Genomic DNA, 23,470 nt, shown 5'->3' with positions numbered 1-23,470 from the left:
TGATGACCAACTAGCCCATCCTCTGCTATACATATGATGTTGGAGCCATGAGTCGTGTACTATTTGGTTGGTGGTTTAGTTCCTGGGAGCTTTGAGAGTAGTAGTTAGTTCATATTGTTGTTCTTCCTAAGGGGCTGCAAGCCCTTCAGCTCCTTGGGTCCTTTCTCTAGCTCCTTTGTTGGGGACCCTGTGCTCAGTCCAATGGATGACTGTGAGCCTCTACTTCTGTATTAGTCGGGTACTGTCAGAGCCTCTCAGGAGACAGCTATATCAGGTTCCTGACAGCCAGCACTTGCTGACATCCACAATAGTGTCTGAGTTTGATGACTGAATATGGAAAGGATTACCAGGTAGAACAGTCTCTGGATTATCCTTCCTTAAGTCTCTGCTCCATATTTTGTCTCAGAAACCCATTCTTTTAAATGAGAATTGGACAAAACTGATGCTTTATCAATTTATGACACCCTATCAATTTATGAACTCAATGTGATTTGAGAACAATGTAGTCAGGTAATAGAAAGGAAGTATATTGTAGGCAAAATAACTCCTCATTTTCTTACTGTCACATTATTAAATTAAAGTGTTTTGAGGAATTTTATTATATTCACACCAACCTTTGTATGTATATATTTAATACATATAATGTTATTTAAAAATGATTATTGGAATTTCCAATTCCTGGAATGTTATTGCTCCTTCCTCCGTCTTATGATTCTATATTATTTCTGTTTTATATGTATAGTTAAAGGTTAATGTGAGAGTTTATGAAAATTATCAATATCAAAACACTATGGAGTACAATACATGCCAATATTTGGATTCTGCATAACTTTAATTTATTGTAGTGATAGCAGATCAAAATGTTGTATCTATATCTGTCCTGACATCTTTTTGTTAGGGTTTTATTACATGAGTTCAGAAACCTACACACAGAAACATTTCTGAAAAGGAAACAGTGGGTACCTCAGATTTTAATTATTTAATTTATACAAAGAAGATTGAAGTTCATGTAGCAATTCCATTTAGGGATTCAGTATATATCAAACATCCATAGAAGCTGCTTTACAAATAATACTAAAAACCCAAGACTTTGTAATCTATTCAAATGCATTTTACCTGTTACAAATTGACATATTTCCTTCACTACAATCATTTTAAACTAGCTTAGTGGTGGTTTTAATACATCACTTATATGCTTCACATAATTATTGAGTAAATTGTATACCTATGAATGGTTTACTCTAGAAGCAACAGTATTACCTTATCACCTTCAGAAAAGGTGACTCCATCTGCAGCTCTTTTCCATGTGATTTCTGGAACTGGCTCCCCTTCTGCCTCACAGATGAGTGTGACGTGACCATTCTCAGACGTCGTCTCATTTTTAAGTTGTAATATATGAGGCTGTACTGTAAAAAATATACATATTATTCAATTGGTATTGGACCAAAATGGTTACTATTCACACTGAAAATTCCATAACAAACTTTTGATTTCACATTTGACCTCTGTGAGATGACTACTTCCATAGCAGTAATAACATACTTTCTAAAAATACCTAAAAATTAAAAATAAGGTGAGGGACAATTCTAAATAAAAATCTTACCTATTTTCATTATAATAGTGACTTTAGATCCACATAAATCAACATAAAATATAATTCCCTAACAAAATTTTGTCAAATTAACACAACATTCCAATTTTTTTCCTAAACCACAAAATTGAAAGTTCCTCTCTAAAACAACATACTGTAAATATACAAAGATATATATGTAGCATCTCTTTATTCATTTATTGTACTTTATCTCTTAATAAGTTCAACAAAGTAGACAAATGATTATTAGACTTTCTTGGTACCTAAGACATTTAGTTGTATATAACTGAAAATTTTCATGACATAAAGACATATTCAATCAAAAATTTTCTACATGCAATTACAAGTGATGAGTTACAACTTTAATTTGATTAAGCATAGATCTTGTATTAATGATTTCTTTATAACTACATCCCTATAGAATACAACATTAAGTATATTGGTATAAAATTTTCTTTATAATAAAATACACCTGCTTCCAGAATTATATAATGGCATAGGGCTTTAAATTTTGGTCTTTGGTTTATCTATGTTCCAGGGTTTTGTTGTTGTTGTTGTTTTTACCTTCATAAAATTTAGCATGCAGAGAAGTCTGTGGAAAATTTTCTTAACTGATAGCTAAGGGACCATGGTATCGTGGGTGGTGCCAGACCTAGGCATGTACTCCTATGGTGTAGAAGGAATCAAGCTGAGCAAGCCAAGGGAGTTTTTGCCCTCACTCCATTATGTAATCATTCATTTGTAGCCTAAGACTTGAAGAATGAAATGGAACTTTCTTTCCCCCAGTTACTTATGGTCATGGTGGTCAATTACAGCAAAAGAAACCCTCGTTAAGACACTGCTTCCCCCCTCCTCTATTTCACCCTCCCTTTCTTTCTCTCCTTTTGTTTTTACTTATTTAGCAAAATACAAAGGAATTAGATTCTAAAATCTAGCTTTATCATACCAGTTCATATAACTTAAAAAGCATAATTAACTAAGAAATGACACATTTTTAATCAGAAGTAAGATCCCTGATACCAGAACTATGAAAAGAAAAGCTTTTAGTAGTTTTACATTTCATTTCTTTCATTACTGTAACTCTATATTCTTTTTTTTAAAGATTTATTTATTATTATAAATAAGTACACTATAGCTGTCTTCAGACACACCAGAAGAGGGCATCAGATCTCATTACGGGTGGGTGGTTGTGAGCCATCATGTGGCTGTGGGATTTGAACTCTGGACCTTCAGAAGAGCAGTTGGTGCTCTTACCCGCTGAGCCATCTCACCAGCCCCTCTATATTCTTTTTTTTTTAAATCCATAAATTTATTTGTGTTGCTTCAAAAAGTGAGCCCATAATGATGCACTGTAATGTGTATTAGTTTGTGTTTTAAAAGACGGAAGCCACAGAAATCTTCATATTCTCCTTGCCCTCACATACTGGCCTCCTAGTCAGAGAAAAAAATGACTAAGTGGTGTTTTACATTGGCTCAGAGAGATTGTGCAGTTGAGCACCTCTTCATATTTACTACTATTTCTAACTACTTACCTCACCCCGAGGAATATTTATTTAGTTTCCCCAGTGTTGAAGCTAATATTTTAAATGAGAAAGATTAGATAAGGATTTCCTGTATGATTTTGAGTTTAAAATCCATGTATTCTTAATTCTTAGAAAAATCTAAGTATGACTTTGGTTTATTTCTATACATCATAATTGAAGACTTTTATAAACATCATTTTAGCATGAACTGACCTTGAGACTGCAAAACCATGCTGGCCTAAATGACAGTCTGTAAACAATGCCATCTGACTAATCTGACCCCATAGCATTGTGGGAACATGTTATTATTCAAATTTTTCATTTTTTATAAATTTTCTTCAAATTTTGTATCATCCTACAGGAATAAAAAATTAAGGTCTCTGTCATCCAGTAAATGCATACATATTGCACCTACATTACCAGACAGAAGGCCTTATTATTCATTTTGTGTTCAAAGTGAAGAAAACACTTTCAGCTGCTAGAAATATCATGCACCTTGCTTAACCACGTATTTCTTATCTTTCATTTTTTCTTGTTTTAACTATGAAATAATTTGATAATAACATATGTAAAGGAAGCTAAAGCCACAAAATATTAGCTGTATGTTTAACTTTTAAAAAGAGATATATTTGTATCTATACTGGTGTTTTGTCATTGCTTGTGTATACCATGTGCAGGCATTACTCGAGACCAGAAGGAGGCAGCAGATTCAACATAACTGGAATGGTACAGGTGGTTGTGAGCCACCTTGTGGGTTCAAAGAATGGAACCATAGCCTTTTGTGAATTGAAGCCAGTATTGGTAAACACTGAGCCAGCATCGTTTCATGTTCCAATCTTGTTTAATTTGAGATTCCACAGTATTTGAGCAACTATCTCTTTTGTTGTCAAAACAGTGCAGTAAAATAAACACTTCAACTATTCTACATGCTCGGACAGCCTCCTCCCAAAAAAGATTATATATCTCTTATTCAATATGGATAGTGTTCACATACTGTCTTTGAGGAATGTAAGACACTGATTATAGTTATAGGGAAACACTTCTAAACAAGAGCCTTTCACATGGGGAATTTTGAAATCACCAAATATAATATCAATCCCAACATGTTTCCTTTAATTATTCAATGACATAAATATTCAGAAATGTTTGATAACATATTGAAATAAAGAATTCTTTCATGTATGTTGTTGAAGAACCAGTTTTTGTCTATGAGAAGTTTATAGTGTGCATCTGACAGCAGAGGGAAGGCTGGCTCTGCTTTCCTTCCCCTGGCAGGATATTGTATTATATAAGGATCTGTGCTAGGATACTTACCAAAGACTTGAAGGAAGGCCTGCTTTTGATCTTCCCCTGCCTTGTTTGTTGCTTTGCAGACATAAGAGCCCCCGTCTTTATTGATTATGTTCCTGACAGTGAGCTCTGTATTACTGCCCTTTAAAATATACTTTTCATTTTCTTCAATGAGTTTGCCATTCCTAAAAAAAGAAGTTGATCTTCACAATCTAATTTTATAAATAGAACATCAAATCAACTTTATTATATGTAAGCATAAAAGTTTTCATGGCTAGGATAACTGATTGTTATAATTCAGTCTAAATATACTTTTATTATTCCAGTAACTTTAAGACAAACACATAAAAATAATGCTTGAAATTTAGCTTGATTTTAGAGATGAGAATGACATTTGTCTGAGGTTGAAATATGAATACTAAGTCAAGTAATTAAAGTACATGAATTCAACTTGTACTCTGAGTATTAGAAAATACTGTCTTATTATTGATTTTTATTCTTTTGCACTTTAATTACTAGACAACATACATTTACATAGCAAGGTTATGTACATATTTGACCTATATAAATAGAAATTGCATATGAAAATTCCATTATTTCACCTGAAATAATATAAATTTATGTCATGAGTGTCTAGTTCACATAAGTATTGTCAGTAAAAATGGATGGATACTGAAGATAGTAATGTTTTGTTTCTCTACAGTGATAACACATAACTATCATTTTCTAAGTTCTTTCCCCAATGAAATTTGTTCTCTTCAGCATTTATGTAATTATAATAATGTTGGCTATTAAGATTTTTAGTATACTTTAAAATATTCTTACACATTGCAAAATCTTATATGCTGGCTTTACTTATTTTTTGCTCATTTCATTTTTTCCCATTTTTTTCTCTTAGTATTTTCAATTGTGAACCTAATTGCTTGTACAATACACTGAAATAAAATATTCAGAATCTCTGTAGGAAGAAGATATTAACATTTCTTTATCAGTTTAAATTTCCAATTTAAAAGAGGTTATTTAAAAATCTTTACTGCATGGAAACAGAGCAAAACTTTTATATACCATCATGACTTTCAAAGGAATTCAATGCATGTCTGTAATGCCAGAGACATAAAGGCATTTTAAAAATGAATACCTGATATGTACATCAATAAAAGTGTAACCTGATAGAAAATCCTCATATGGCACTTTCGAAATTTTAGAAATTTTAGAAATATCAATTGGAGAACACAGACAACACCCAAAAGTAAGTCAGAAAAAAAGAGAAATGACATAAAGTTCTAATGGGAACTATTTATCACTAAACAATCACATGATATATTATTCCAAATTATCATTCTGACCCAAGGTGGATAAATGTTTAATCACACAGTAATATTGCTTCAAAAACATGTACTAGAACAGTATAAACTGGAATTAAAAACAGACAAATATACATGCAAATTTAAATGACATTTAGAAAATAGGAATTAATATTTCAGCAACTTATAAAATCTAGGTTAGATGTCTGAGTATGTACAGATAGCTACTACTATGAAATAGAAATTTGATATATCTTCCTATGACTAATTTTTAAAATGGAGAGAGTATTTATTAGCATGTGCTAAAACAAAAGAAATGATGAATTGAAAATAAGTAATTAAAATATTCACTACATTACAGATATTTAATTAGCAAACAATATCAGAAATTAAGGTTAAGCATATACACAGACATGTAAAGCAAATAACATAATTAAAAATAATCAATATCCAAAATAATATTTAGTTAAAGTTTGTAAACGATTAAAAGAAGTTTGAAGTAAAGAAAAGTTCAAATGTAATTTTCTAAAAATCAACAATGTACAATTCAGGTACTATTTACAGATAAAAGCTTGTGTATAAGAGTGAAAATATACAATGACTGAACTGTTAACTAAAATGAAAATGGAGATGAAATCAAAATAAGCAGAAAAAATATAAAAAGAACATTATTCAGAAAAATACAAAAGACAGAAGTTGAAAGTTCATTACATTTACTATTTGTATATGCCTATGTCTAGAAAGAATAGAAAAAGAAACAAGTTGTGAGGTTTCAAGGCAAAAGTAGGATGATCACTACTTATAGGATGTAACAGGATAAAAATTGAACAGGGGGTAGGATACATTTGGCAGTCCATACTGAGATGTATCCATGAGAAATTATATCATGCAACAGATCTTGTGTAGAGAGGGAGGGTGGAGTGAGAGGGAGAAAGAGAAAGAGAAAGAGAAAAAGAGAAATAGAGAGAGACACACACAGAGACAGAAAGTGACAGAGAGTGACAGAGAGAGAGAGAGAGAGAGAGAGAGAGAGAGAGAGAGAGAGAGAGAGAGAGAGAGAGAGAACTTTGGGGTAGATGGGGTCCTTTTATCTGTAGCACACATTTGATGTACCTGAAGGCAACTAGTGATAACATAAGATGCACATAAGTCTCAAAGATCGGGTCAGTGGAATCTCCAGTATCCTAACACGTATAGTAATACAGAAATTAATTACACAACAAGGCAAATAATATATCATGTTAGACTTTTAATGAAATTAAAGATCATGTAGAATACATGTCATAAAACACTGAGTTTATACATTACTAGGTATTGCTATTTAATTTGTGGAAATTAATCACAGTGTTCCAACTTTTAGCTTTTATGTATCTTCTGTGTTGTGTAAAATACTAATGCATGGTCATGCCTCCATGTGAACATTGGCTACCTAACCATACAGGTGACTGAATTTGAAGACAGGGACTTCGAACAAATTTAAGTTTGCATAGGTCATGCCTACATTTGTTGGACATTGTGTGTGAAGACTGACTGACCACTGAGACCCATGAGTCCACATGACATTCTTCCTTTTCACCTGTACTCATATCACAAGCACACACCAGCAGACATAGCTTTGTTATCAAGATCGTGGGGATAAAACAGGTTCTCCTATGTACCCTACCTACCTCTCATTCTCAAGGAACTTGTTTTCTTCTCTAAAAAAGAAGAAGGAAGAGGAGGAGGAGGAGGAGGAGGAGGACGAGGAGGAGGAGAAGGAGAAGGAGGAGGAGAAGGAGAAGAAGAAGAAGAAGAAGAAGAAGAAGAAGAAGAAGAAGAAGAAGAAGAAGAAGAAGAAGAAGAAGAAGAAGAAGAAGAAGAAGAAGAAGAAGCACCACCACTACCCCGCATTTATATGCAGGGGAAAAGCTATTGCAGGATATAGTGGACCTCAGGTTGACAGAAAGAGAATCCTCATCAGAAACCAGCCTCACTGATGCCTTGATCTTGGATACCAGCAATCAAGAATTGTGAGAAACTGTATTTTTGTTGTTTAAACACACCATCTAATATACTATATTTTTGTATATCGACCCATGATTACTAGCACAGGTACTTCCATCATATCATTGGCTCTGTACATTCTCTACTCAGCAGATTGTCGGGATCCTCAAGTGCATCAGCTATACTTCCCAATGCTTACAAGAATTTATTTGTAGAATTTTGATACATGTTTTTATACTTACAGATAAATGGGATCAAAGAAAAGCCCTTCAGTAAAAGTAAATGTATCTTTACAAATGTTTAAACAATACAATTCTATTTTTCAAACACATTTTTAAAATCAAACACCAAACATGTTTCAATTTAAGTACTATCCATTATAAGCAAGAAATGACATTTGAAGATATATGGATGAAAATAATGTATGTGTGTGTATATAGAAATAAATACATTTTGAATTTGTCACATTTAGTTCTTATGATATTTTATTTCACATAAATTATTAAAAATAATTATGAACAAATTAAAATGTCTAATACTTCTTGGAATGCACAACCATGAGTACTGTGTTCTAGATTATTATTTGTTCTTTGGGTTGGATAACATAAAAGCATTCATTATCTGTCAGAAACTCAGTAAGATCTCTTATGTCAAATCAGCAATATCTGAGATACATCATGCTTTCCTGGAGTTAGTATCCTAATGTCAGGTTGGCAATTCTAGAAAAATACTATTACAAACAATTAGTATCTGCTTCAATTACATTGTTTGCCAATGTGTTATTCTTATTGAATATACTCAGAGCATAAACAAGACAGATATGAAAATCTGTTGTCAGACAAAGTTGAAAAGGATGCAGTGAACCATAGTATTGTCTATTATTGTCCTTAAAAGAAATTGTAAAGCTTAAATCTTCCTACCTTACATTTGTATATGACTAACAATTTTGTGATTTTTTTTCTTGCACTTTGGAATTTATGAAGTATAGCAATGACTATAGATCTTAGTGTTCATACAAAACTGTATTCTTTTTTTACATTTATTGTGTGTATATGTTCATATATGCATGAAATTTTCATGTATGCATACATGAGAAATCAGATATAGCGGGTGTCACATTCAAGGTTAACTGAATGACAAACCACATTCATCTTGCTTCTGAACACGGTTTGGCATTGGCCTCTCCTGTTAGCCTAACCTGACTGGCCAGTGATGCTCCATGATTGTGGCATATGTACCTATTTAGCATTGGTTTTAAAACTATGCACCAGCAAGACTGGCATTTAGAGATAGGCAAGAGAATCCAATTCAGGACCTCATGTTTATGAGGTAAGCACTTAACTGACTTAGTCATCTCCTCACCCTCATAAACTGTATCATCGTGTCCCTGTACAAGATTGTCCAGTTTTAAACTTCATTACCTCCGATTTAGTTCTTTGATCAATAATCAACGAAAATGGAGTCCTATAAAATATGATTGGCCATAGTTGAGTCAAAGTACATTTTTTTTTTTTTTTTTTTTGGTTTTTCGAGACAGGGTTTCTCTCTGTAACTCCGGCTGTCCTGGTACTCACTATGTAGACCAGGCTGGCCTCGAACTCGGAAATCCGCCTGCCTCCGCCTCCCAAGTGCTAGGATTAAAGGCGTGCGCCACCACCGCCCGGCTGAGTCAAAGTACATTTTAAAAACTTAATACACATGATGAAATAGTCAAAATATAGCCTGTTACAATGCAATTGTTATTGTTTTGAGTGGGCAATTTGTTAAATTAAAACCTAATTTTTTGAAATTTCACCTATATAACTCTAATATAGTACAAAAAGACAATATACAGCTATTTTCATATAAAAATACATGATTGTGATCCAAACCATGTTGCTAAAAATGCTAATATATCCATTTTAATACAGTCCTATTCCAGATGCAACTAGAAAAAGTCAATCAGTAACAGAGTGATGGTGTCAAAGGTGAAGAAAAGATATGCTGTAGCCACAGTAAACATTCTCCACCAGCCTTCCACCAGAAAAATTATAGCATGGGAAACATGCACATGATGCACTCATTGGCTATGCAGCCTAGTTCAGTTAACCAAAAATTGATGGCATCTAGCCCTGGCAATATGCCTCACAGCATCAAAGTACTCACAAGTTTGCAACTCTAAGTTAATTCCAGATTATATGTTGAAAGAAAAGAACAAGCTCTTGAAAACTGTTCGTTGATATCCATAAATATGCCATGGTATGTACACAAATGTACATACACACATATACACACACACATTCATTGGGAATTATTTTAAGAGCTTTTTATAATTTTCATTATTTATGAGATGTAGCAAACCACATCATTTCCCTACTCTTTTCTCCCTCTAAAATCTACCAGATGCTCTTCCTTGTTCCTTCTTTATTTTGATTGAAAAGAAACTGCCTCAGCCAGGGAGCCATACCACCTGCAGACACCAAATACCAACACTACTGCTGATTCCAAGAAGTGCTTGATGACAGGAGCCTGGTAAGGCTGTTCCCTGAGTGGTTCTACTAGCACCTGACTAATACAGATGCAGATACTCACAGTCAACCACTGAACTGAGCCCGGGGGCCCCAATGGAAGAGCTAGGAAAAGGACTGAAAGAACTGAAGGGTATTGCAACCTGGTAAAATGAATAATGTCAACTTACTGGACCACTCAGAGCTCCCAGGGACTAAACCACCAACCAAAGAGTACACATAGAGGGAGCCTATGGCTCCAGATGTAGCAGAGGACTACTTATCTGACATCAATGGAAGTGAGGCTCTTTGTCTTTGAAAGGCTTTATGACCCAGCATAGGAAGATGCTAAAATAGTGAGGCAGGAGTGGGTGAGTTGGTGGAGGAGCATTCTCATAGAGGTAAAGGAGAGGGAGGAGACGGGGAATGGAATAGTGTTTCTGTGGAGGGGTAACTGCGAAGGGGGATATCATTTGAAATGTAAACAAATTTATATCAGATCCTCCCCTTTTCATCTCTCATCAAAGTTCGTATTTTTTTCTTACCCTCTCTTCTTTAAAAAAAACAAAGGCATTTAAAAATAATAACAATATGTAAGAGTAAGACAACAAAACAGAAAAAGACAATGGAAAAACTCAAATTCATGATCTCGTTTTTATTATTTGTACATGTGTATATGTATATGTACACATATTCCCATGTTTGTACATGTATTCCTAAATACACTTCAGTTCATCTGCATAATGTTACTTGTGTGTATGTTTTCAGGGATGGTCACTTGATTTGGATAATCTTAATTTTAAATGAGATAAGACAGTCTTTGCTTCTTTCTAAATAATTACAACTTTAAACATTAGTCTGTGTGCTTTTTTTTTAGTACAATACATAAGAATGTGGCACTAATTTACCTGAACCAAGAGATGGTAGGATCTGGGGAGCCTGAGGCCTTGCAGGTTAAGGTCATCTCTTCTCCTCTCTCTGCAGTAGCATTGAAGGACTTCTGGGGCATCATGATTGCTGGTGGAACTGAAGAAGAAAGGACACAGCATAAAGAGTTGCAACTAGAATTCTGCACCAACAATAATTTGCCACTGCCTCTTAGTGCTTTGGATCTCCATAGTTATTTCTGCTTATGGAGAATTAAGTCAGTGATATGTTTTCTTATGCTTAATAGGATAATTCACCATGTTATTAGTTTAGTATTTCTTAATCTGTTAAACAGTGAATTGTGTATTTTAGTGAACATATATAATGCATGAAATATGTGTCACACAAAGACACAAGAGCACTGATTTAATCCATATTGAAATCTACTTTGAGCATAAATGGATTTCCTATTTGGGTTCTTATTGGTCTATGTAATTCCATAGGCCATCATTCACTGTTTCAAGACAGGGCTTTCAAATTAGGTGTCAAAACATAATGTTCTTTCTGATTAACTACACTTAATTTCTTCAAACAACTATAAAACATTTTATGGAGAGATACTGCTTCAGCTATAGAGTATGAAAATAGATTTTCATGAACAATTCAATTTTAAAATTAAGCTTCCTCAATTTCCAACTAATTACATTGTGAAACTGTATACGCTGCACATTTTGGTCATGTTGAAACTGTGGCTGAAATGCAGTGTTTGCAATAAACAAGCCTTCTATAGCAATGCCTCAGTTCCAAAGTAAAGCCTTAGCTAGTACTCAGTGCATACCCCATGCCATTAAAGTGTATATGATGAAAGAGTACTTATAATAGAAATATAGTAATAGATTAGACAAAATAGAGCCACAGACATATAGATGCTTGATTACAATTGTGTATCATTACAGTAGTGTTCAGATCTGCTTTGAAGAGGCATTGCCCATTGACAACAAGAAAAGTAGCTAATATACACATTAATAATTAGGCACATTACTTCACATTTATGCCTTTAAGAGGTAAGCTAAAGGGAGCATGTTTTTACATGAAATAACATAAGAATAATCACTAGTATCTCCAAAGATGGACTTTTATAGCTATTAACACTTAATACTAAGGACATACTCATTTTTCATTTATTTATTTATTTATTTATTTATTTATTTATTTATTTATTTATTTATTGTTGTATTTTCGAGACAGGGTTTCTCTGTACAGCCCTGGCTGTCCTGGAACTCACTCTGTAGACCAGGCTGGCCTCGAACTCAGAAATCTGCCTGTCTTTGCCTCCCAAGTGCTGGGACTAAAGGCGTGTGCCACCATTGCCCGGGACATATTCATTTTTGTCTCATTTTCTTTCTGTTGTAACTATAGATGTGTTAATATTTTTATCATGTAACCTACTACTTTAATTTTGTGTCTTGTGAGTGAACATAAAATGAGGCACATTAGAGTTTTCTTGTCTTTTTAATTTCTTTTTTTTTTATATTATCACACAATTACAGTATTCGTTCTTCCTTTCCATCTCTACTTTCCTTCCAGTTCATGACATCATTTTTCATTAATTGCTATTGTGCACACACACACACACACATACATATGGAGAAATATATGAATATGTAGTCATATATATTCCTTAATATAACTTGTTCTGCTCATATGTTACTTGTATGAATATGTTCAGGATATTTTGCCACTGGACAATTAGTTTGCCTTTCTTCTTGCTTTTCACTTCTCTGGGCTAAGTATCATCCTCTTGTTTTAGAATAACACTTAGAATTATTTTTTTTCTTGCTTTTTTCCTGGTTAGTAGCCAGTTTTTGTGAGTTCATAAGTGCAACAGTCCTTCCATGACAAGAATATATTATTTTGCAGTGATCTTGCCCCCAATAGGTGATGCCTAACATTTTATACTGTGCTTTCATGGTATTCCTAAGCTTTGGAGGGAAGTAGAAATGAGATGTCCCGTTCATGGCTTACCATCTATCAGTCACTTAGACTATGAACTTCCACCAGTCTTAGGTCTCCGTATTCAAAATCCATGCACTACATAAAGAATCTACTCTGATACAGGTTGATAGTGGCAACATTCTATAGGCATGGTTATTTTATCATTCACTATACATTCATTTGAAGGAATGGTTAAGTTATTTTTGTCATAGTAATGCATATTTTGTCATAATACTGCAAACAAATTTTTAACAGAAATCCTGCTTGTCCATTTCTCCTGATAGAAATATTTGAAGGTTGAAGAGAGTTTTTCAGTTCTTTTGATCTGCTGCTCCTGTTGCTAACAGACTGAGCTATTTAATATTTACTATACTCTTATTTTCAGTAAATTTCCTTAGATTATAGAATATTACCAGTCATGTTTTATGTAACATTGAATTTGATAAGAGAATGTTGACTCTTATGTTATGGTGTAAGAAAACAAAAATGTAGTCTCACTGATAATTTAATACCATATTCAGAAGGCCAATTAGTAGGCTGCATGGATAATGTGATACCAGAAATAATAACAAATCATATCAGGGCACTGCCTTTGGCTTTTATAATTGATTTGTTTTTTTCTTCCACTTTGGCACTATAATATAAGTTCATATAGCTGAGCTTCAACATTATAGGTTTAATTACATTTATTCATCTGTTTGTGTAGGCTTGGTCATGCACTCATGCTCTGGAGTGAGTGTGGACGTAAATGGACAACCCAAAGGGATAAGTTTTCTTTTTCCTCTTTGTGTGTCTTAGAGATCAAACTCATGTCTTCAGGGTTGGGGGTCAGAAAGGTTTTTTCACCGAGCCTTGTGGCTGGCCTGTCTGTACAGCTTTTGACACTTGTATAAGTTTCTGTTTTGCTTTTGTGGGGATTGTCCACATAAAATTTTATTTAAATATATATTTTATTTGGAGATAAAATGCAAATTCTTAGTAGACTTTTCTATTAAAGAAGGTGCCAAAAATCTCAAAAATGTATTTTGCATTCTTTAAAGGCTATAAATGTTTACTAATGGCATTGTCCTAAGAGGCTATAAGACAGCTTCGGACATGTTTGGCATGAGTTAATGTTAATTGCATGATACCATGTTGGTGCTAGAGATTGTACATAAGTCCTCTAAAAGTACATCCAGATCTCTGAAGCACTAAGTCTTCACTCCAGTCCCACCATTTTCTTTTCTGTACATTTTATATCATATTACCATTTTAGAATATCATATAATATATTCTAAACTATTATTAAAATATGGATGTACATGGTTGTTGCTAAACACATCTGTTATATTTTTCTATGAACAAAGAAATCATGTCTTGTCTTCAAGTCTTCTGATGAATTTAATAGCAAGAGATTTGTCCCACTACATGTAACACTGAAAACAAAGAATGGGATAGGATTCAGAAACCATATTTGCAAGGTTTATCCATAGTACTCAAAGAGGGTATAGAAATTCATTTTGAATTTAAATATTATAAGATATCTTCTTTTGATAAGGAAGCAAGCACCCTTCTATTATGATTTACATCTTTGATATTTCTATATAATTAATCACATATAATAATATGTTCTGGAATGTTTTGTGAGCATAGTATAGAGTATGAATTAAATTAATTCATTAATATAAATATTTATAGTCAGTTTGATACAATGATTACATTCCTGTAGTCATAGCACATCTGTATGAAATTATGTTTACATTCATTCTAAGTTCATTTAATTTTTCTTTTCTTTCCCCTCTAAATTTGAATGCTGCAATGTAAATTTAAATTACATTTCAATTTTCATTAATATTGGTTATAGTTATTTGCAATGACACTTTATTTTTCATTGACAGAGATGATCAAGCTAAAGTGTTATTTAATAGAAACTGTTTTTAGACCTCAAATGACATGCAGAATATATCACATTCTATTCATCAAATGATAGACATAAGCAAAGCAATGTTAAAATTTCATTTGAAGTCTAGCTCACTACTTTAAATGATGTAAATATTTATAGTCAGTTATTTTTGATATATGCTTCCAAGTTCTGAACAATCGTCAGTGGATAGCTAATCAGAATTTCATTTCTGTCTTTCTATCAAACCTAATCCTATGTTCTCAAGTTTGGTAAATGAGAATAAACATATTATTAACTTCTGCCCTATCAATGTAATAAAGTAGTAATAGAACCCATTTTGCATAATTAGCACTGAATTTCAAAGTAAAGTTTACCCAGGAAACCTGGTAAAATCTATCACCATCAAATAATAATAGTGAAACTGAAATAGTTCTATTATGTGATTTTTAAAAATTATAAAATACAATAAAAGATAAATAAATTTTTTTTCAAAAAAAGTATACTGAAAGTGGAACATACTTGTATAACAATAGATCACTGTCAAATCTGTGGAATATTGGTATATAAATGAATACTTTCAAGTCAGTTGAAAGATTCACTGCTAGAGTTTGTGTGCAAAGAATTGATTTACAATTCAGTTGGAAAATCTTGTGTTGACAAAGATCCTGAGAAGGCTGTCACTTGAGATTTTGCCTTAATAAAAGTCCTGGAATATATGATGCACAAGAAAATTCCTTTAGCAAGCCTTGAGATCATTACCTGCATGGGGAGTTTTCACCTGTTCTAAAAAATCTCATACCTTGTCTTGAAGTTCAGTAAGGATTCAACTGAGCTGCCTTGCTCAGATGTTGGGTGGCACTGCAGACAATGCATTTTCTGTGCAAATTGGACCCCCGAGAGTATTGCTTTCTTCCTTTCTGTCAGACTCTATCCTATCCTTTCAAATAAAACTTTTAAACGTGTATACCCTGTGGAGGGTGAGCAGTGGTTTCAAGCAGTTAGTCTTAAAAAAAAAGTGGAGCTAGTAGAATAAGGTGTTGTGAAGAAGAAATTACATGATTAGTAAGATAAAGTATGAACAGCTTTCCAGAAAGGAAATGCAGACTAAAGTATATGTGACAAATGCAAGTTGACATAAAACTAGCCAGCAAAATGGTTCCTTGTCAACTTGACAAGCATTCACATCATTATTAAGCCACAACCTTTCCTTCTTATTCATCTCCAAGAGCTTACATTAATATGTATATCAATGTATAAAATTTTGCAAATTCTAAAAGTCTCACATCTTTAAAAGTTCAGTCTCTTTGAAATCTAAATTCTAATAAAATTCAGTTTCTCAGCAGTGGGATCCCAATGAATCAAAAATAAATTATATACATTGTTATTTCAAGAGAGAAGAACCAATGCATAGTCACAGTATGAACAATGCAAAACCAAACTCCAGTTATCTGGGATTCACTCACAATCTTCTGAGATCTTCCAAAAATCTTGGGTTACTTCCCCATGTCTGCAACTACAACACATACCACCTATCTTCTAGGCTCCAGTGGCTTCACTCCACAGTTGTCAATGGTCTTGGTTATGATCCTATGGTTTTTGCATCTTCACAACACTGGAGTCTTCTTCAATAGGGCTGCACTTTCCACAATCGCCTCTCCTAGGTTCTGTTCATGGTGCCAGCCTACAATTCGATGCATGATTCCTTCAATCCAGTGTCATCAAATGTCACTGAGACTGCACCTTCACCAATGGTCTCTACTGGTTTCTTACAATGTCAGTCCTCAGATGTTCTTCATGATCCCTTCATTCCTTCAAGCTAGTTTAATCTTCATAACTCTCACACTACTATCAAGTGCTGCCGCACTGAACCATATCTGCTGTCAGCTATCAGGTATTCTCAGAATATTGCACCTCAATGAAGTGAGTCTCTTCAGCTCCATTAGATCAATACTGAATATTATAGCAAAGCAACGTTTTCACTTTAGTAGTTCTGGTATCGTGTTGATCACAGCCAATTCTTCAACTCCAGCTAACCAGAATACAGATTCAAAAATAATGAATGGCCTTGTTAGAATTTTTAATCATCCTTTCAAAACATCACAAGCCAGGCCCCAATCGTCATTGTCTTGAACATTCTTATCTTCCAAGCTCCTGCCAAACAGCTCACCAAGCATTGAACATTCAATGACTTTTCTTGCACAATGTTTCAAAATCTTCCTGCAATCCTCCACATAACAACTTGGTCAGTTTTTTTTTTTTTTACAGCAATCAATAAATACCTAACTATTATGGTACCAACTTTAGTTAGTTAGGGTTGCTATTGCTATGATGAAACACCATAACCAAAATCAAATTGTGAAAGAAAAGGTTTAATTGCCTTACACTTGCCTTCTGTAGTCTATCAGTGAATGTTAGGCTGGAGCCTCAACACAAGAGGTGACGTAGAGTCCACGGAATGCTACGGCTTACAAGCTTGCTACCTACTGATGGCTTCCTCAGCATGGTTTCTTATAGAACTCTGAACTAACATCCCAGAGATGACCAAGCCAAATATGCTGGCCCATCCTCCAACAGTCACTCACTAATTAAGAAAATGTTTTACAAATAGACGTGGAAGGATTTCTTCAATCGAGGTTCCCTCCATTCTGATGACTCTAGCTAGTTCAAGTTGAAACATCTAGTTAGCACAGATGAGTACTTACAAATATTGGCAAGCAGAATTTCAGTATAAGTGTACTGAACAGAATCTATAAATTTTAGATATATGAGAAGTAAGAAATGTCTAATACTGTTATCTCCTCATGAAAATCACTTATGTGAGTATAGATAAATTCTTGTATATTTTTTATATCTATATACAAACCTATTCACACATATAACCAAATTTTGTCATAAGAAAAATCCATAAAACACTGGCTGGATAAAATCTCTTTCCTTTTATATTGTCAGACTTCTAATTTGGGGAATTTTATAGAATTGATGGGAAATAAAAAATTGGAAATTAGATTGGTCTTAATAAATGTATATTTATTGCACTTGGCCTAGGTTATATATTGTATTTTGCATATTATTATTAACAATTTTCTCATATATTATAATCATAAATTTGGTTTATTATTGCCCTCTGTCTTTATGGTTGATTCAGTTATAATATTGACTATTTTAAGGTATTATATATTGTCTTTTTATGTATTGATGCTTAGATTCTATGACATTTTGTACAGCTTGTAAAGAAAATTGTCATTTCATTCATTGTATCAGAAAGTAGTATTCCTCATTTTCTTGCCCTATAGAAATGAGTTGATGTAGACATAAATGCAGAGATCATAGCCCAATGATCATTGATGAAAACTACACTCTACAGCTGGATACTCACTTTCATAAACACACCCAGCCATTATCATCTATGGTTGATTGTGACATTTGAAAGAAGAGTAACATAAAATTGCCTTAAAGTTCGATTTCTTGATAATTTTCATTCAACCTCAATTGTTACTATCTCCATTACCCCAAATTTGAATCTGTGGTTAGTGGGTCATTTTTGTGAATTTACAAAAGATTTAGAAAATAAGGCACATCATTTTTATATGAATAACCTTGTACTGACATTTACACTTTAAATCTATACCGGCCTGTTTCTTTATATCTAAGAATATTTTCTGAGTAGTGATAGAAAGCTGGAAATCAGACAGGACAGAATTGCTTTGATTAAGGTGCAGGAAATAACATTGGCTTCATTTTAAAGAGTTCAACTATGATTTGTGTATATGCAAACATATTTATCTAGCTTCAAATCTTAAAGACTTTATGGAAAAGCTTTCAAACACATTCAGGACTTTCTATGATGCACTTCTGAATGATTTTGCAGGATATTCAAGAGTTAAGCATGGTGTAAAAGGAATGAAGTCGCTATGTCTGTCCTTCAGTGAATGTACATGCACATTTATACTACTTAGATTATGCTACGGTCTATGCTACTTAAATAATGGTATTCTATTTAATGTGTCTTGTAAGTATATAATTGTCAAATCAAGCAGAAATACTTAAATTCACACCTTATTAGACTCTGTTAGCGTCTGCTAAACTGGAAACCAAGAATTTGGTACTAGGTAACTGGAATGACCCTTTATTTTTGTCAAGTGTTACATATCTTTGTTAATATAATGCTTAATTATATCCTTTCTTATTCATTTTCTTCTCCATTAGTGAGTGCGGGCTCCAATTTCTTACTTCAACTCCCTCCCTCTCTCCTACTGAGAGCTTTCTACTCCTCTGCAATACCTTTCTCACAAAGGAATAACTAATTATTACATAGAAGACAGTAAGTTTTTAATGGCATACCCAATCCATCCAATACTGACATTATCTCCATATTTTGAAAATAGTGTATTCTAGTCACAGTTGCTTTATTATGCTCATATCCATGGTCAGTTTTCACTTTTTTACAGTTCTGCATTTGTCTACAGCCTGATTGTTCTCTCCCATTTGTATTAAGTCACAATTTTTCATTACTAAATCTCTTCTAAATAGAAAGGAATCATTCTTCTTCCAGCTACTACATTGCTGGTATATATAATCTAAAATGTTTGAATAAACTACTTGGAAACCTTTACATCTTGACTTGACAAACATGACTTTCTTTGAAAAACAAACTGCAATTCCATTTTTTGGAAATAGGCTTTTAAAATAAGTATTATGTCTCTGCACCTGTATATAAGCTATGAATTCATATTCATTTCCCCAATATGGTCCACAGGCTGATAAAATATATACTTGTGTCATTCAATACTATAATGAAAGTAGAACAAGATAAGAGCTATCATAATATGGGGAGAGAAAGATTATTATAATATACAAATGTATATATAAAAATAAAATTATATAATATATAATAAACATACATTTTGTAGTACTAGAATATTAATTGGAAAATAATCAGAACAAAAGTTGAATTTGAAATTTAAGAAAGTGAAGCTACTCAGAGAAAAAAGTTATACGTTAATTTTTTAAATTCTTTTGAAATCTTAAAATTTCCAATGAAAAATCTTTAAGAGGTCAGGCACATTCTGAAAATTGAAACAAAGACATGTCCAGGGCAATTTTTCTGACTTTCTCAAGAGCTAGACACACAAATAAACAGAAGAATCCATAAGATTGGATAAAATGTAATTCCCGGATAAGTCAAAGAGCATGTAAGAGAAAAATCACAGCTATCTGGTGGCGTTCGTCAATGCATCTCCTTGACAGGGCCCAAATGCACCACCCATATGAGAAGTAATCAATACTGGAATTTGTAAAGAGTTATATTGCAGAAAAGGGTTTCCAGTTACTTTAAAGCATAAGACATTGTGACCGTAAATGGAAAACATGTTAGTTAGCATTGTTCAAGCTAAGAATATCATACGAGATTTAGTTGAGTCTGTATAGGAAAGAAAAATGGAATTGACATGTGTGTAATCAAATCAGACAGAGATGAAAAAGTCTCATCTGCAAAAATGTTTTCATGGCCAGAAATAATATTTCCTTATATCTACTTTATTGTAGACTCTTAAATAAATAAGAATAAGAAAACAGAACTTAAGATTCTACTTTAGTGAGAAATTCTTGTGATAAATTTGAAGTTTTAAATTAATGTTATTCATATGAATACACATAAACCAATAATCGTTCCATAAGAATGAATATTTATAGTATCAGAACAAGCTATGCATAATAATATAGTAAATAAAATTATATGATCATGAACAATAAAAGGTTAACCTATACTTTTTAATAACATAACTAACTTAACATTTTAGTTAGTAATACGTGTGTGTATATATGTACTATGTATATATGTACATATATATACATTTACACAGTAACATGTGGTCACTCTGTATTGCTGCTTACAAGTTTAAAGAACTCTATAACTTAGGGTGCTATGTCTGTGCTCGAAAAGGAAAAGGAATTGCAAATACTTAGTGAATTACTGTTATGAAATTTTCATAAATCTTCAGGAAAAGAAGCTTGAAGAACAAGTGGATCATTGAACAAAAAAATTAATCACCAGTTACCCATATATTCATATGTTTTATACATTGTATACAAATGCATTCTCATTAACACACAGCAAAATTATTTTACATATCCACTTTATGTAAAATAAGGATTTTTTTCTGTAATTAACAAAACATAATCTTATATGTATATGCAAACTGGAATATCAAGCATTAAATCTGTTTTTTTTGTACTGAAATCATTTACCTGCATTGAATGTAAAATACCATTTAAATTCTTGAATCAATAAGTTTTGTATTTTTTTTTGTAATTTCTTTCTATTGGCATAAATATTAGGATGGAGGCTCTTTACAACAATTTTCTGTATTAGAAATAAGTGCTCTCGATGGATAGTAACATTGAAATCTTTTGTAGTTAGTGAGGTAGAACCAAGTAATAAGAGGAGATTTCTCAGTGGAAGGAGAATACTATATAAAGCACATTTTAAGCATGAAAAACTTGAGGTAGAAAATGAAATATAATTAAGAAATATTAAGGAAGTGGCAAGGATATCTCTTAGATAATAATTATAAAAATGAAGGCAAAAATAATTTGATGCAAATTCTATTTAACAAGGCAGTTTGTATGGTATGAGAAGCAATTTGGATGAGATACTATTATTCCATAAACTTGGTTATTTGTTATCATTGATCCATAGAAAGTAAAAATATTAACTCAATTATTAAAATTACAAAATGGAAAATCAAGTGATACATCACAGAATTTTAAGTATCAATCTAATCTATCATTATGCTCCATGTTGCAGTCTTTCAATGACACACCTGACAAAAGGTAATTAACATGCTGAAAAGTATGTTTCCATGACATTCAGCAAATGCAATTAGAAAAGTTGGTACATTCTCATAGGCATAGATGGATGGTATTTAGTACAAAATATTCATTGTTGACTTCACAGTTCCCTTTGAACAAACATTGCTAAAATAAACAACAGATTGTACACAAATAATTTGTGGCTTACCATTAACAATAACAATGATATCCCGGAAGTCAATCTCTCCCCTAGCTTCCACTCTTCCTTCACACCTGTATATACCTTCATCACTTTTATTGATGTTGAGGATCTGCAAATTATTGTTTGCAAGCACTGCAAACCGATCTGAAAAATAAGCAAAGGAGAGAAAATGACATAAGTAATTGAGACAAAGTCCAGAGTTCTCTGAATTTCTAAGAATTAAAATACAAATACAGCACTTTTCTCACACTATCCAACTTTCCATCCACCAAAAATTCAAATTTGAAAGTAAAATGCAATTTCATGACTTCAAGTTTTTCACTCTACCTCAGCCTTGTTATATTCACCCCTAAAATACATTCAAGACTTTATATCCACATAAAATGGTTAGACTATTATTTTCTCCTTGGTGCTCTGAATGCAAAAATGATGCACAAAAGAACAATGCAAGGACTTTAGAAGTTGCTGACCTGACAGATTTTAAATGCAGTCACTTGGCTATAGAAAATAGTTAGAAAATTTATTGAACATCCTTCCCCAAGAATAATTAAACTGCCAATATTTTCATAACCTGAGAAGACAGCCAAATGACCCACTAATGTTCAAGACGCATAAAGGATATAAAAATGGTTATGCCTTCAATTTATTTAAGTAATTCTTTCTGCAAATTACAAATCAATCTTTAGGAATAATTAGATATGAGCATTAATTTTTCTTTCGAGGTTCATTGTTGCATGTTTATGTGCACAAAGGTAGGCTGAAAGGCAGAAAACATTTCATTCTAATTGACTCCTAAAAGTGATAATTGTGGGTTTTAAAATTATTTTACTTTATATGCATAGATGTTTTATCTGCCTCCATGTATGGGGTGCATACCTGTTTGCTCTTCTGAAAAAAGCATTCATGGATGGGTTTGAGTCACCATGTAGGCGCTGGGAATTGAACCCAAGTGCTCTGCCAGAGCAACAAGTACATTTAATCTCTGAGTAGGTCTAAAGTGTTAGGAAGTGAAGTGGGTAATCACCTGAGATATCTGAGCAACATCTCTATTTAACAGCATAATGAATGAAACTTTTTAGTGTCAAAGTTTTTTTCTTTTTTTTTTTTAGTTTTCTTTACTTCTTTTTTTTTAACTATGTAAAGAATTCACGAGCCGGGCGTGGTGGCGCACGCCTTTAATCCCAGCACTTGGGAGGCAGAGGCAGGCGGATTTCTGAGTTCGAGGCCAGCCTGGTCTACAGGGTGAGCTCCAGGACAGCCAGGGCTATACAGAGAAACCCTGTCTCGAAAAACCAAAAAAAAAAAAAAAAAAAAAAAAAAAAAAAAGAATTCACTCATGCCTATTTCTACTCTGTCAAGGACTATATATATGTTACTTTGTTTCTACTCTGTTAAAGTCTATATATGTGTTACTTTGTTTCAACTGTTAAGGAACAAATATATATATATTTTTTTTCATTTTTTGTACTGTTAAGGACTATATTTATGTTGCTTTGTTCCTACTTTGTTAAGGACTATATATATATATATATATATA

General features: G+C 32.9%; 1 protein-coding gene across 2 annotated transcripts in view; it reads right to left on the bottom strand.

The window, feature by feature from the left end:
- Positions 1 to 23,470, bottom strand: part of Ncam2 (neural cell adhesion molecule 2) — a 409,274-nt gene that overhangs the window by 149,735 nt on the left and 236,069 nt on the right. For both annotated transcript variants that reach the window (XM_031364293.1, XM_031364292.1), the window contains exons 5-8: positions 21,940 to 22,077; positions 11,086 to 11,203; positions 4,429 to 4,589; positions 1,261 to 1,406 (exon numbers count right to left, since the gene is read on the bottom strand). In XM_031364293.1, coding sequence (XP_031220153.1) covers positions 1,261 to 1,406; positions 4,429 to 4,589; positions 11,086 to 11,203; positions 21,940 to 22,077 — 563 coding nt within the window. The remainder of the gene's footprint in view (positions 1 to 1,260; positions 1,407 to 4,428; positions 4,590 to 11,085; positions 11,204 to 21,939; positions 22,078 to 23,470) is intronic.

The sequence above is a fragment of the Mastomys coucha genome, unplaced genomic scaffold (genome assembly GCF_008632895.1).
Source record: "Mastomys coucha isolate ucsf_1 unplaced genomic scaffold, UCSF_Mcou_1 pScaffold12, whole genome shotgun sequence".
Lineage (NCBI taxonomy): Eukaryota > Metazoa > Chordata > Mammalia > Rodentia > Muridae > Mastomys > Mastomys coucha.
This window is presented reverse-complemented; position numbering and strand designations above follow the sequence as displayed.